At 36.7% G+C, this 16,431-nt stretch overlaps 1 protein-coding gene across 1 annotated transcript in view; it reads left to right on the forward strand.

Annotated features, from left to right (window-relative positions):
• The window catches only part of MPP7 (MAGUK p55 scaffold protein 7), a 148,193-nt gene that overhangs the window by 100,763 nt on the left and 30,999 nt on the right, over positions 1–16,431 (forward strand). Inside the window, exons 7-12 of the mRNA XM_066315663.1 lie at positions 1,611–1,742; positions 9,772–9,853; positions 10,919–11,004; positions 12,794–12,868; positions 13,470–13,666; positions 14,187–14,251. Of these exons, the coding sequence (XP_066171760.1) occupies positions 1,611–1,742; positions 9,772–9,853; positions 10,919–11,004; positions 12,794–12,868; positions 13,470–13,666; positions 14,187–14,251 (637 nt within the window). The remainder of the gene's footprint in view (positions 1–1,610; positions 1,743–9,771; positions 9,854–10,918; positions 11,005–12,793; positions 12,869–13,469; positions 13,667–14,186; positions 14,252–16,431) is intronic.

Raw genomic sequence — 16,431 nt, forward strand, 5'->3', positions numbered from 1 at the left:
GCCTGAGGTTTTTAGCTCAGATCTAAAGTAAAACTGATTGTTCGTTGGAGATGGTAATTTCTGATGGTAAGTAATATAAATTCATAACTGTGTATTGGGAAGAAAACCAGAAATAATTAGTGTGTTGAAGTGTTTTTATTAAATTGTACAATGTGCATAAAGATCAGTAAAACAATAGTAATTTATCATGAAATAGGCATGACCTTCCTGTGGGTTTGTTTTGTTGAAGCCCTAAGTTTAAATTTACGCTTCAGAATTTAAAATTACCATATGCTCTTTGCCTTCAGCTTTTGACATGGTAGCTTGTAGCATTGCCTGGAAATTGTGTTTTGTTGTTAAAAGTTTTCTCCATTCAGAAAAAAAAACCTGGAGCATAGGGGAAGTGTCATGCTTTTTAAAAACAGTTGTATTATCCTTGAGAACATAGTTTCTCATCATTTGTGTACTCAGTCAAATACTGACCACCTATTACTTAGTAAGGAAACTGACATCAGATAAATGTAGCCCTTTTTTGTCCTTTATTGAATAAGGCTGTTAAATAGTTGTGTGTTGAGAGGAAATTGCTTGAAAACAGAAGCAGCAAAACAGCAGCTGGGATTATACATATGGCTGTTATTTGTGGTACAATGTATACAATTTTCAGTGCAAAAGCTGAAGCATTACTTAAACATTTTTCACCAGTGTACAGGGTATTAAAAATAATTTAGACTTTTCAAAATGGAAAAGAACTTCACAAGTTCTGTATCTAGAAGAAAATGTGAATTTTGTGCTATCACCAAGATTTTCTTTGAGCCTTTTGAGTATTTTCTTTGAGCTTTCTAATGTCCTTTGCCTTTCAAGATTCTTATTTCCTGAAAGTTCATAAATTATTTTATTTTAAGATGGAATGTTTTGTCAATCTTTGTTAGGCTTTTCTTTGAAAAACATGTTTTTCAAGCTATGCATGAACAGGAGAAACAATAGAGAAGAAAAAGAGGCAAGAAGGACATGCAACAGGTGGTTGATAAGCACCTGCCTAAACCAAATTGCTTCAGTAGTTTGTTTCTCAGTATCAGTTATGAATTCCATAATAAATTAAAAATTCTGATGTAATTTGAGGCTCACATGAAAGGAATCCAGTAACCAGGTAAGCTTTCAGAGCTCCTGTGAAGGGAATGGTTGGGCAACAGCTTCATGTTAAACATCTTGTGCTTGAACAGAAGTTTTGGAAAGTGCTTATTTGTTTATTTGCTTCATGAGACTGCTTACTGTATCAAATAAACTTTTTACTTTTTGCAAGTATAATTATTTTCTTACTTTTGGAGACTAAGATTTTCTCCTGTTCATAATTCTTGTAATTTCAAGCTAGCATGCAAAGCACATGGTGTTTTTCTGTGTATGAAGACACAGTTCTCCATCTACAATTTACTAGTTGCATATGTTATATATATGGAAACACACTCTTTATTAAGTTGTTTCATTTATTTGAAATGAAGTAAAATTGTGTACAAGAATTATATTCAATCTACTTGCAGCACAGTAGTAGAGTCAGGGTATGGATAATATACTCTGCTTTCCCTTCCCTGAAATTTTCAGATGCCAAATAATATACTGGCTATTAATGTTTCTAGGCTTTGCTGTCTGTACACGACACTGTTGCTCAGAAGAACTATGATCCTGTCTTGCCCCCCATGCCTGATGATATTGATGAAGAAGAAGATTCAGTTAAAATAATCAGGCTTGTCAAAAACCGGGAACCATTGGTAGGTAACCTTCTCTTGTCTTTTGGTTTGGGGTTTTGTGTTTGCGTGCAGGGTGGGGAGTGCTCAGATTATGAACATAAATGGGTGATACTAACTTGAAATGTGGAAAGACAGACATTACACAAGATTATTCATAACATTAAGTAGTACACTTGTTACTTCCATTTGCAGTCATTATTAGTAAAGCATATGAAATGAATAATCATCATCAATGAATGATCATTATGGTGTTTAAGCATTATACGTGGGCCAGTCGGAGCATTTAGATCAAATATATATTTGTCTTTTATCTTGAATTCAAATCATGACTTACTTTAAAATGTGAGACAGAGACTGAATCCCCAAAGAAATCTTGACCTGTGTTGTGAACTGTGCCTGTAACCATTCATGTAAAAATACATGACCTTTCAGTACACTGAAAAGAAAGCATAAAAACATATTTTAAAATGCTTGAATTGAAATCTGGGCAAATTTAAAATGTCTGTTGTTGTACTTTGCATTATGAATACTAGAAAGTTAATATCTTCATGGGGATATCTGGAAAAATGAATGGACTAAACCTAGGTTGTATTACAAGAATATTAAAATGCTTTACTGATTTGGTTCTTTTTATTTGCTGTAGAGTGGGAGTCATCTTGTATAAAATTTAACTATGTTCTTTTTGTCCTGCAAACCAGTAAGAGCTTTGTTTTATGTTATACTGAATATTTGTTTTAATGGACAGCAGTCCTGGAGAAATACCTGCAAACTTACTTTGAAAAGTCATTCTGTACTTGAGATGACAGTGGGAGAGAGCTGCTTCTGTTAGACATACAGGGGTAGTTTGTCCCACAGTAGATATCTTACTATCACTCTAATTCTTGATGGATTTTTGGCATCAGTAAACAAGAAATGAGTTTTCCTATTTACTGACTGTAGGTGCCCATGGGCATAATTACAAGTTTGACCATATGGAAAGTTCTTACTTTGTTTAACATAATAAATATTTTTTCCTCAAATATTGAAATAACAGCTTGAAGCATTTTGTGTATTTTTATCAAAGAAAGTATTTGAGAAAGTAAACAAGCTTGCTGTAGGATTTAGTATCAGAAAGATTATTCCTACTGTAAGGAAGGTTTGTGGAGATTTGAATACAGTATGAAATAAAGATTCGAATACAGTATGAAATGAAGTCTAATTGAGGAGCCTATTTTTAGTGTTAATTATAACAAGATTGTCAGAAAAAGCTTAATAAAATCTTAACTTACATAGTTTCATATTACAAACATGATTTTTTACTAAGACTTAGGAGTTCAATAGTCTAAAGTTAATAGTATCTCAAAATGGATTTGATAATAGTAACTTGTAAAATATAACTCAGATATTTTCTGAAAGCTTCTATGAAATATATACATTGTATATTGGCATTTCAGATTTCAAGCTCTTGTAAAGAAGCTTGTTGCTTAAGCCAAAGGCTATCCTTGGACTGTTCCTCAAATTCAGCTCTTGCCTCCTCACTCTGGTGGGACATTGAGCTCTTCCAGATACCTGTGTGTCTATTTAAGCCCAGCCTGCAGCTTGGCCCCACACAGCTACTCACTCATTTTCCCCAGTGGGGTGGGGGAGAGCATCAGAAGGATGAACATGAGAAAACTCAAGGGTTGAAACAGACAGTTCAATAGGTAAAGCAAAAGATGCATGTGCAAGCAAAGTGAGATAAGGAATTTGTTCACTACTTCCCCTGGTCAGGCAGGTGTTCAGCCATCCCCAGCACAGCAGGGCTCCATCACTTGTAATTGTTTCTTGGGAAGGCAAAAACCATCACTCCACATATCCCCCCTTCCTTTTTCTTCCCCCAGTTTTATTGCTGAGCATGACAGCACATGGTGTAGGATATCCCTCTGGTCAGGTGGGGTTGACTGTCCCAGTTCTGTCCTCTCCCAGCTCCTTGTGTGTCCCCAGCCTCCTCACTTGTGGGGTGACAAGCAGAAAAGCCTTGACAGTGTATGAGCTGTCAAGGACTCAGCAATAGTTAAATTATCCATGTGTTATCAACACTGTTTTCATCACAAATCTAAAATAAAAGAGCTACCATGAAGGAAATTAACCTTATCCCATCCAAAACCTGTACGCTCCCATAAATCTACACTTGGCACAGCTCTTCTGTTACAGAGGTAACAGAGAAGGGCTTTTAGATCTTTTCCTAGACATGACAGCAGCCATGGAAAATATAAAACATGTGAGCAAACTGATTTCTTTAGTTTAAGGCAGCTTTGTTTCTTTACCAAAGTGAAAACAGCCTTACAATGGAATCTGTTGTGGACCTTTTGTTAGGAAGAGGCAAAGGGTGGTGTACAAGTACAAGTACTTGAGGGTAGAGAGCTCACAAGGACAATAAAGTCAAACTCCTCAGCAGTGAAAAATGATAAAACACGAGGCAAACAACCAGGTGCAACCCTGGGAAGTTTAGACTAAGACATAACAGAAGTTGTCCATTAGTTGGGAAGTCCAGCACTGGAGCAGACTAACTGGATATGTGGAATCTCCAACATTTCTAAGGTTTTACTTTATCTGTGTAGGGAAACTGTATTTGTGATCTTTCCAGATCCTGAGCCTATCTTGATGCTTTATTTTTGTTAAAGAAGAACTTATGGTGAGTCCCGTTACTTGTTCTCCAAGGAGAGTTCATAGAGCATAGTGTCCTCCTCCTCTTCCATAATGCACTATCAATCCATTTTAACATAATTCATGTTTACATCAAACATCCATTTCTTTATGTCAGATTTATAGTGACTTACTACAACACCATCACCATAATACATAACAAACCTATTCTTTGTGTCTTTGTCTTCTCTAGATTTTTTTTCCTCTTAGGTGGGGGTGAGAAGAACCATGGATAGTAATTCAGATAAGGTCTTACCTAAATATAGCGTGGCAGAATAAATGAAGACAGGCAGAATAAATGAAGACATACTATGTATGTTAGATCTACTGTGTTTATGCTTCCCAAAGTTATTTTCCTAAAGGAAGATACACCATGATCTATGTTTACTAAACTAACTATAATTTCATTTACTGTTTATTTCCATGTCTTTTTAAGGGCTTTTCCTTCAGAGCGTGCTCTGAAATCTCGGATATTCTTAGTAGAGATCAAAGAGTCTCTACTTGTTCTGTTAATCCATTCACTCTTCTCCAGTCAAAACGTCTGACTTCCAGTTACAACATTGTATCAGGATTCTGTTTTTAGAAGCAACTGAGTTTGAGATTAGAGGTACTATAAAATATTTTTACTGGGGTAGAGATTGTCTCATTTCTTGACTTTAAGATACTGAGCTCTTTGAACCTTTCTACCTTTCCTCCACTCCAGACACAGAGTCATATTCTATTTGTACCCAAGCAGTGGAGATTGTTTTCCTGCAAAGCCACAAGATTTACGTCAGTTGCACACCCTGGACATTCTGAATTGCATTTCCTTTGGATGACTTTCAACAGTACTCACTGTGAAGCAATTAGGCACTCTCTTAACTTCTTTGGAATATACCTAGTGACCATTTTTATATAAAACTGCACCACGTTTCCTCTCATGCTCCTGTTCGTGCTTTTCTCTGAGTTAAGCACCTCCCCCATGTTCTTAGCTGGGGTTAATCATGTATTAATGAGTCCTGACTTCCCAGGAGTAATCATTTCAAAAGAGAGGAAACACATGTTTTGTAGGAGGGCCTTCTGTTTGCCAGATTTCATCAATTTAGAAGTCAGTGCCGAACTTTGCCCCAGTTTTTTGAGAGAGGTGTTTTAAACTTTTTATTAATCCTTCCACACTATTGGGTTTGGGGGTTTTTTACTGCTCTGTTAGCAAATGCAGTTCCAGCAGTGTCTCCTTCAAGCAAGGTGAAATTGTGTTAGGATGTTTTGTTTTAACAAAGAAATTTGGAATATCTCTGAACCTTACATAAAGAGTAGAAACATCTCTTTCCAGAGACAATCCAAAATTCACCTGTCTATGACTGGGCTTTTCATGAGAGAGCTTGGAGAGTTTTTACTTATGCCTACCTCTCCAAGGCTTTTTCAGCCCCAGCCCTGTTCCCAGTTAGCATTCCTGATATCCAAGATGAATAACCACACTACCAGGAGTTCAGTATCTGGGCTCCTACTGCCTCCAGCTTCCAAATGTAATACTCCAAGTTCATTACTCTGAATAGGATGCTTCTTCACATTAGGATGGTTGTTTCTTTGTCACAAAAATTCATTTCATATAGATCTGGTCATTTGAAAACTAACCTCTATGCCATGTCTATAGTCAAGAGTAAAATAGGCAGCTCCAGAGAACAGCCCATGCCATCTGTTTAAGATTCCTGACTCAATGAAAGGAAGATTCAGTCTCCTGGACAGAAGTATCCTGGACACCTAAATTGAAATATTTACCTGATTTCAGTAGCTGAACTTGGTTGAGATGAATTTGGGTGATTCAAAGGAGTCATTTATGCATTCTGTCCATACAGATGCAACAGCTTTCACTTTTCTCACACTCTCAGTTTCTGTAGCTCAGTTCACAATAGTGGATGAACCTAGCTACTTCTTTGGTGGGATTCATTTGGATGTAGGACTAGCTTTAGTCTACATATAAGTGAACATCAACTTTTAAATAACTCCTCACTGAAAAGTAGGTAACATACTTGTATTTGCACTTTGAATAGAGAATTTATTAAAATAAGGCCTATTGAGGTATTTATTTGCGTTTGTCACCTGCGTGTGCTTTTGTTTAACAGAGAGGTATTCAACAATATTACTAAAGTTTCAAATTTTCTTATTAATAGTTTATTTTACAGGTTAATTCTTTTGTTAAAAATAAAGACTTGAAATGTTTATATTCTGGAACCAGCAGATAAATGGATGAACTTATAAAGCTCACGTCTGTGAAACCCTGAACAATGCTTACCCATGAGTGGTACTACATTAAAAATGGGGGGGGGGGGGGGGGGGGAAGAAACCAACTAAAAAACAGTGAAAGAGCCTTGCTGAAGGAGTTTGTATTATTTTTAGTGCTTTTGTATGGTATACCTTTAAGCATTTTCTCAGTCTGATCACCATATGGCTCCCAAACTTCTTATTTTTCCCTTTAGAAGTATTTTAAACTGAGCTATGCTATTACATCTGTATATGTCTCATTTAGGGTAACTTACACTTTTGGCTCACAACACTGAAAATATTTTCCAGCTCTCAAGGTCCAGTCTAACCTTCTTCCATTTTTAAAGCTCTAAATGAGGAGCTGCATTGCACATGTAACTGAAAGTACTGGAGCTGAACATCTTATAAGGGGAATTTCTTGCCAGATTATATATACCTCATAGTTTAAGCAGGGCTGGCAGCAATACAAGAGAAGCTGCTTTTTCAGAATATCAGCTCTTCAGGTTTTCAAAAAGAAATACACTTGTGTTTTATGATTTAAGAGTTCTAAATGGGGAGGAAAGTGGAATTTATAGAGCCCCCTTCTTCATTTGTGTACTAAGGGTACAAATACATAAACTCAAGTAGTGTTTTACATGGACCTGCCCATTCACTTTACATTTTCCACAGAGGAGATACTGACAGTGAGCAAACTTGGGTTAAATAATTTGCAAAGTGATTTGGAACTTGTTTTTGTCCTTTGTATGAAAATTCCAATTTACCTATTATCTTTGTGGGGCCATCTTTCAGATCAGCTAATCTGTGCTAGGAAAATTCATTTTGTGCCAGTAGCGATAATCACACAGAGCATGAAGTGACTGTTCCACTTGGACAAGAGCCTTATTGTTACTTCCAGATGCTGTCTGGGTCAATAGTGTGGTCTTCGATTGCACACAGGTTTTTTTCTAGCATCTGTCTGAAAAGCCTGGCGAAGTGAAGTACCACTTTGCACACATCAGTGTGGGTCTGGGGTAGTGGGTGATCACAGGGGACACCTGTTAATCGTTGCTTGTGTTTTGAATTTGGTGGCATTTCATGGTGTTGACCTCTAGGTAAAAGGCTTAAAGCCTTTCTGATAAAGGCTTTTTCTTTGATTAATTAGGAGAGTCTGTTTTGTATGGACAGTGTAGTGGAAATGTTCTGTATTTGTATTTGCCTCTAGCATCCTAATGCTGATTTTTTTTCTTTTTGATGGATATATTTTAAAACCCAAACAAACAAACAAACAACACCAACAAAATGCTTTTTACTTTAAAATAGGTAAAACTTTCCAGGTATTACTATAAACTTCAAATTAGTAGCTGTTGCTGCAAGGTCAGATCTTAGTATTGACATATAAATTAGGGGGTTTAAGGCTGTTTAATATATTGCTTGTGGTGTGCAATTCTTTTTGCACAGAAGTCTAGTAATGATTTTTTAAAGTGAGATTAGCTGCAGCTAAATCTGTATTTTTGAAACTCTCTGACTAATTTAAAACTGTAATGCAAACAAGTGCATGCTGATGTAATTGCATAATTAGCAAAACATAAGAATAAGGCTGGCAAATTGCAGAATTAGTTTACTTATAGGTACAATTTCACACTAATAAATTTAGAATGTAAATGAAATGCACAAACATAGCACATGAGTTTTGCTTTGGAGTGCTGGCTGCTGTTGAAGATTCAGCCAAAGTGAATGGTGACTTATAATTTTTCTCTATTTGCAATAAATGCAACTTGCATATAAAAATATAAATTAATCTCCCATTTTTTGTCTTTGTGACTTGTGCTATATTTCCATCTTAGAGGCAGAGAGAAACAAGTTTGTTTACAGTCAGTGAAATTGCTAACTGTAGAAAAATCTCAGCTGTTATTTGTACAATTTTCAGGTTTATGTTCGTGAAACACTTAAAAATTGAAGTAGTGGTAATATGATGTTCATGTTTATTCTAAACAAATATAGCAATATAGCTATAAAAGCCATTAAATTATTCAAGAAGCTTCCTTAAAAAGTACTTATTTACCTTACTCCAAGCACAGCACTTCTCTGATGGAAAGAAATTTTAACCAGTGATGGCAGAGTGCACATTGCACTTGGAGGTGAAGTAATACTGTTAATTCACTAAATGCAAATATGGAAATTTTCAGAAAGTTGACTTGCCTGACAGAGTCCTTAATATCTCTGTTGATTAACAAAGTTAGAGCTATTGCAGGTAACTAATTAGATAAATATGGGAAAGTAACCATGTGCAATTAAAAACCTGATGGACAAGGCATGCTTTTTTTTCTGTTGTTTTTTAAAAATACTGGATCAAGTAAGCTTTTTGGGGGTGATTATGCAGTACAAGTTACCTAGTTAAAATCCCCATTGTTGTTCTGTCTCCTAGAACAAGACCAGAATTTCCTCTCTCAAATCCCCCAGTTCTGCCTGAAAGGACTGGCACTGCAGCTGAGGCAGCAGCTCTGCACCTCTGCCTCCCTTCTCAGCTGGCACGGCTGCTGCCTGCTGCTTCCCCATCACCTTCTCAGTCCACCCTCACAGTTCTTGTTACAAGGGCATTTTTCGCATCTAGACAGCTGTTCATTGGAAATTAAACTACACAATGTTGTTTTACCTCAGTGCGCTGTGCTGTCTGTGTGTAATGTATGAAAACAGCCATGACTAACTCAGGAAATGTTCCCTTCCTCTGCATTTCTGTCCTGTTAGTGTTCGAGGTGAGCCCCAGCATTCAGGGGCACTTCTCAAATATGTGTTTGTTTATTGATAAGACGGTAAAGGGAAAAGGGTGCACAGCCAGTTCTGAGCATAAAGTGCAACAATTATGAAAAGCAAATTTTGTCTATTATTGTCCTTTTTTTCTTGAAACCTGTGTACTCACAGAATGCATGAGTTACTTCTGATGGAAAAAAGAAGACATTTTAAGAGGACAGAAATAGAGCAATGCGTTTTGTATATTCTTTTCATAAGCAAGTATAATTTCTGGCCTAATGACATATTAATATGTCAGCTTTTTGCAGTTTTACATAGCAAATGTTCTTTAGTGTAGAGTATTAAAATTATGCTGAGATTAACTTAATAACTTTCTTTTTTCTTTTTTTTTTTCTTTATTTTTTTTTTTTTACCCAAGGGAGCTACTATTAAAAGGGATGAACATACTGGTGCAATTGTAGTGGCCAGGATAATGCGTGGAGGAGCTGCAGATAGAAGTGGTAAGGTGTTGCTGTTTGGCACTAGCCATTCAAGAGCTCAGAAAAAAATGAGATAAAATGGCATATTTTGTAGAAATTAAGTACATCACTATGACAAACAGAAGTATTTGGGCTTTGGATAGTTTTCCAGAATGATATTTCAGTACTGCTGAAAGTATGCTGATTTTTTCCCCAGTTCACTTGCAGCAAGGTATCTTTGAGTTAGTGGACACAGAGGGGGTTTTATATATATCATGATTTGTTTCCAATTGATGACATCCATTTATAAATCATAGAATATACTGAGTTGGAAGGGACTCATCAAGATCATCAAGTCCTATTCCTGTCCCTGTGCCAGACACCCGAGGAATCCCATTATGATGGCATGTGCCAACCTGCTGATGGAGGAAGTCAGGGTGCTGACATTAGTTTCGAGTTTCAGCTGATAGTTCTCAAAATAACAGCACATGCTTGTTTAGTTTGGGATGCTTAGTGTCTGCAAAAACTTCAGCAGGAAGTCCTGAATCAGACATTAAGATGTCTCTTTTCACTGAAGAAAACCTAGGACAGCTGTGTTTCACTCTTAGATGCAGTAGTGGAGTAAAGAGATAGAGAGATAGAGATAGAGATAGAGATAGAGATAGAGATAGAGATAGAGATAGAGATAGAGATAGAGATAGAGATAGATTAGGAAGCATTTGTGCCACAAATTAGCACTCCCAGCCTAAGTGCTCTTTGCACTAGTTGCAGCAGTGTAGCAGTAAGAAAGTAGTATGAGCAGAAAAAGAATTGGTGCAGATATTTTTCAAACATCTGCATGAAAGTCTGGAAAAGTTGTAGAGAAGGTGGTACTAATTTTTAGGAGGGAGACAGGGAGGGGAGTTAACCAACCACCTTATCAAATCTGTCTGAGAGAACAGTAGCTGTTATGTTCAGCACATACATTTCTGTTTTTAATTTAGAGCTTAAAATGTATGAAAATTGGAGCTTAATGTATACGAACAAGGGAGAAACAAGCCGAATGTTAATGGCAGTTTTGATGTAATACATAGCTACAGTTTCACAACCTCTCTTTTTCTTCTGTAGGGCTGATTCATGTTGGTGATGAATTGAGGGAAGTCAATGGAATTCCCGTAGATGATAAAAAGCCTGAAGAAATAATACACATTTTGGTAAATACCAAATATTTTAAAATAAATTTAGGAGAATCAAGACAAAATAATGAGACTTATGGTTTTTACTGTATTTCTTAGAAAAATGTATATTCTACTATAATGGCTTTTCCTCCAGTGCTATAATTTACAAACCTGTCATTTCTCATAGAGTGAGTTTCCATGCATTCCATATATATGCAATTATAGATTACTTGTAAAGAGTTAAAGATAGTAATATTGCCATAAATATGTTGCAGACTTAATTTATGGAATTTTAAGGCCCACCGTGATCTGTTGAATTCAAGCTATTTAAAATATATTCATTAATAACTCACTAATAACTCATTGTCGCTGCATATGGTAATTAATTAGTAATACAGGTACTAGGTAGATAGCATAACTGATCTATGAAGATTTTATATTACATTGATGTACAGTATATAGCCGTATGTGTTATTCTGTCTGTGCTCTTCTAAACTGCACAGTCTCTAAAACCAGCCTGATTTTTTGTTGTTGAAACATTATTCCAAATTAGGTAAATAAGACTTTTTCAGAAATATTTAATATTTTTACATAAATTTGATGAGGGTCATGACAGCTCTGTTATTCCTGCTGTAGGCATTTCTATATACATAAATACCTTGCTGTCCAGCTGAATTGAGCAGCTGTCTCACAGTTTGCTTCAGTAACCAAGATCATTCAAGTGCTAGCCTGCTGATATTCATTCTTGCTTTATGGTTTCATGTTCCCTACAGAACCACAGTTTCCTTCAAAAATTAATACTTTAAAATGTCTAGAAACAAAACACCACTAGAAAAGGTGTGATCAATTTCCCCATTTACCTTTTTGAGGTACAGTATAAACATCCAAAGCTAGTTAGAGCTTGTTTCAAATGTAACAAAATTATTGATTCCAGTCCTAGGGCGGGTGAAATCAGACCTTGGCTGCTGCCTGTCAAACAGTGAGCCTTGGATCGCAGACATGCCGGCAGAAGAATGTCTCGCTTGGTAGTGGACAGGCCTGTTTCCATTTTGCTTAAATCGTTGGCTGTCTGTTGCACTCTGCTCATTTTATGAAACTTGTCGGCTGCATGCAGTAGTAGCAGAGCCTCCAACTGATTAGCACTTCCTTCAATAGCAAAATATCACCGAGGCAGTGGGAATATACTGTGGTTAATAACTAAAATGCAGCCAGACACACTTTAAGTGGGATACAGGGAAAGATGAATGGATGAGGTGGTTGATGATGGCTAACTTGTTTTAAGATTTATAGTGGAGGGTTTTTTTTTTTCCATTCAGTACACATAGTCTATTCAAATATGTTTTTCTTTTCTAGTTTCTTAAAGTTGCCAAGCGAATAAATCCCCCCCCAATCGCTCTATTTGATAAATATGGCACAAGCCTGTTTTAATTTTTCTGATTTTTTTTTAATGAAATGTTAGTTCTATTTTTCCAGGGATTTCCAAACTGTGCCAGGAGTCCAGCAGTTGCTTCTAAAACACATTTAAGCTGCAGCATTTTCTCCTGCCTTCAGTACAGAAGTGGGACCTCTGAACCATGCAGGTCTCAGTTTTTAACAGTCCATCTACCCCACCAGAGAAGCAAATAAACCCAAGCATTCTAAGTGGGTATTTTAGTTTTTGTAATACAAAATTTGGTGAAGTGAAGCTGTCCAACTCCATAGATCATGCTTGAGAGAGGATACTAACTATATTTTTTTAAAGTCACTTGAGTTTCCTTATCTTCTAAGATTTTTTTTAAATGTATAGCTTAATTCTCATTGCATTTTCTTTTCAAATGTTCACCAGGCTCAGTCTCAAGGAGCCATTACATTTAAAATCATACCCAGTGTGAAAGAAGAAATGCCAATGAAGGAAGGCAAGGTAAGCAAAACTATTTCAGAAACCATCACAGTAGCTGTTATGCTGAGGATATGTATCTTTCTGCTTGGGTGATGGAAACAAGAATGTGATTTATACCTGTGGACTCAACTTTTGTAATATGACAGTATATAGCACACTGTACACTTCAGTACACAGCTGCTGAATTTATGAGTGGGTGTAACATGGTTCTTGAGCCTTAACTCTCAGCTGTGTAGTTGGCAGGTAATCTTCCACCTTCTGCAAGGACCTGGCTCGGTTCCAAGTACTCATTCCATCCTTCACTAGGTAGGAGACACTTGATAGCATCTTGGTTCAACAGTATCTTCTCATCTGTTCCTCATATGGGGCACGCTGTGCTGCTGCAAAGTCCTGCTTGCCTTGAGTAACAGAGCCTTTGCTTCACTGAGACTGCAGGTGCAGAAGCAATGAGTTGAACATTCCCGTATGAACTTCCAATTCTAGACATCCATAAGGATGTTTTGCAGCAGTAAATATTTACGTTATTTAGTTCAGTGGTTTGGAACAGTAGAAGCAGAAAAGGAAGATACCTTTGGATTGCATTTAATATTTGATTCTAAAGATCAAACATTGTTTGTTTCAGATGTTTATCAGAGCCTTATTTGACTATGATCCTAATGAAGATAAAGCAATTCCTTGTAAAGAAGCTGGACTTGCCTTCAGAAAAGGAGATATCCTCCAGATCATGAGCCAGGATGATGCAACCTGGTGGCAAGCCAAACATGAAGGTGATGCCAATCCCAGAGCAGGCTTGATCCCTTCAAAGCATTTCCAGGAGAGGTGAGCTACTGAGAATAATTCCATTATTTCTTGCAGTAAGAGAAGAGACTTATTGCTGAGTTGTTAAGTTTGCATAGTTGGCATGTGTAATGCTCATAGATTACATGGGTACAAAAAATGTGCATTTGCAGCAGGACAACTGAACTTGGAAACAAGTTGCTGAAATACTCTGGATTTCCATATTTCTCTGGCTTGAATTAATAATGACAAAAACTGATAGGATATCACTGATCCAGACTGAAAGAAAAAACATATGGAAAATAGTACATCAGTATCTGCATTCACACTGATGTACTATGCAGGAATAAGAACTGTGGCAGGTTTTGGAGAGTTTACAAAAATTTCATGCAAGATGAAATTTTTTAGATTGTGAATAGATTGTATTGTTTTAAGTTAATTTCTTATAAAATCTTCTGGATATTTTGCAATAGTCTCATGATATTATGTGTTTATTAAGCCCACATTTGCAGTGAAAACTCAGGAGTTTGTGTCTTTTCCCCCACCACCTCCCATTTTATAGGAGATTTGCATTAAGAAGACCAGAAGTGCAGGTTCAGCCACTGAAAATATCCAACAGAAAATCATGTAAGTCTGTTAACCTGGAATAGAAATAATACTCCACACCTCTAACCTTATAAAATAGAAGTTTGTTTCAACTACAGGATGCATTCCTCCCAGGCAGAACAGCTTCTTGATCTCGTTGTATCAGAAGGAAAATAAATGTAAATAATGTCTTTAAAAGCAGCTAGAAACATTCCCAGCCCTCTGACTTTGTTTTTGAAGTACTGAACCCAGTTAATATTTTGATACGTAATATTTCAAAGGTTGAAGAATGTTCTTTTCCTGTTGAAACAGTACAGAATTGACTCAACGTTTTGTATTATTTGGACTGCATCAACACAGTGAAATTTAAATGAGAGTAAGATAAAAGGTCTGATAGTCTCCTCCTCTCTCCCCCACATAGTTGATAATTTTTTATGTACCATGAAGCAGTAGATTTTTTTAAAAGTTAGAACATTCAATTCGTTGATACACATTCATAGAATCACTTCTGTTTTTTAAACAAACTCATCCTTAATAGTCTCTGTTTTTAAATATAGCAGTTGCACAATATAAGAAAAAAAACCTCTAAGAAAGCGCACACATTGAAACAAATATTTTCACTGGAATTTACATCAACATCTGTTTTAAGTGTTATTGCATATTTTACTTGACCTTATTTCTTTCAGTTGTACAAATTCAAAACAAAATGAGCAATGTAAGAAACTGTCACGCTACAGTAGGATCTAAATCTTAAAAACAAACTTGTTGTGAGTTCAACTAGAAATATTCAGAAAGTGGTCTAATATTTCCAACCACCTTTCATTATCTAATAATGATAGGAAAAGTATGGATACTATGGCAAACAGTGGATGCTGGCACACTAAGTGCCAAACTAAATGCTTTTTACTTTAAAACTCCTCACCAAAGTTTCTGCTGCAATTTTCCTAACTTCTTGTTATGGTTGTTGTGTTCTAAAGCTTGACTATAACTGGTTTTTTTCTGATAATCTGCGTTTTCTATCTTTCATTCCATTTCACTGTTTGATTGTGTGCCCTAATGCTACTGTTAACTCCAAAGCCCTTGATGAGCTTTGTAATTACAGTAACAGACATTAAAATTGCACTATAGCTTTTCTATTTTCATAGATCTTAGAAACAAGAGGAGCTTCTCCAGCTTGTAGTAAATCTGTTGTTTTTCTAGGTTCTAGGTCAAGTTGCTCTGCCCCAGTTTTGGAAAAGTGTCTGATCCCAGGGTATAGCTATTTCTCTCTGCCCACTGTTCTTGAATCTGGATAATACACTCAACAAGAGCCTTCAATTAAGGTGGCACTGGTGCTTTTGAAGAGGTAAATCAGCTGCTGCAGCAACACCGCATGAATCCTTTTATAATGGACTGCATCTTTCTAGTGACCTTCAAGTGAAAGGTTTTACAAGATGCGTCTCACCTTTCCAAATAGGCAGCCTGAACCTGATTGGGAATTGCCAAAATTACAACCCAAAGAGGACCCAGAGTACAATGTCTACTGTTGTCTCTGCTTTTTCCACAGACTGCCTTAACTAGCTTGAACGGGGAAAAGAGTTCCTCTCTTCCTCCCCTTGCCTTTAAAACATGACAGAGCATGAGGGTCAAGCAATATGCCTATTACTGTTCTCTCGTGGAATTTCTTTGAACAAAGCAAGTCCCAGCTAAATACCATCTAGAAGGCCGTGGTGCCTCTTGAAGGAGGAAAGACTGCAAAGTAATATAGGTTTGTCGTTCTCTCTCTTCTTTTTTCTTGAGACAGTCTGCTGCTATACCTGCCAGATTTTCATGGGAACAGGGGAAATGCCGTTCTGAGTAGAGATCTATCCCTTTGTTCAAAGACTAAACATGTTTTTAGTGCTGGGAGGGAATTCAGATCCTTCATGGAGAAGACATTTTAAAGATCAGAATTCAGCAGTAGAAAAAACATTGTGTCTAGGATGTTGTTCAAACTACTCTCAGGAAAACCTTCCACTTGCTTGGATTTTCAAGAAGATTCTGCTCGGAAGCTCTGCACCTATGTGATCTTTCTAAAGTTAATCAGCTTTTTTGTGTTACCAAGCATAGCAGTGAAGCTGCGAGATAAAATGGCTGTGTCTGTATTTGTGCACAGCAATCATCTTGCTAAAACTGGGAGGTGCTGGACAATCATGCATTGGTCAGCTGAACAAACAGCATTCTGACAACACTAGAAACCTGTT

The sequence above is a fragment of the Sylvia atricapilla genome, chromosome 1, assembly GCF_009819655.1.
Source record: "Sylvia atricapilla isolate bSylAtr1 chromosome 1, bSylAtr1.pri, whole genome shotgun sequence".
In the NCBI taxonomy this organism is placed as follows: Eukaryota; Metazoa; Chordata; class Aves; order Passeriformes; family Sylviidae; genus Sylvia; species Sylvia atricapilla.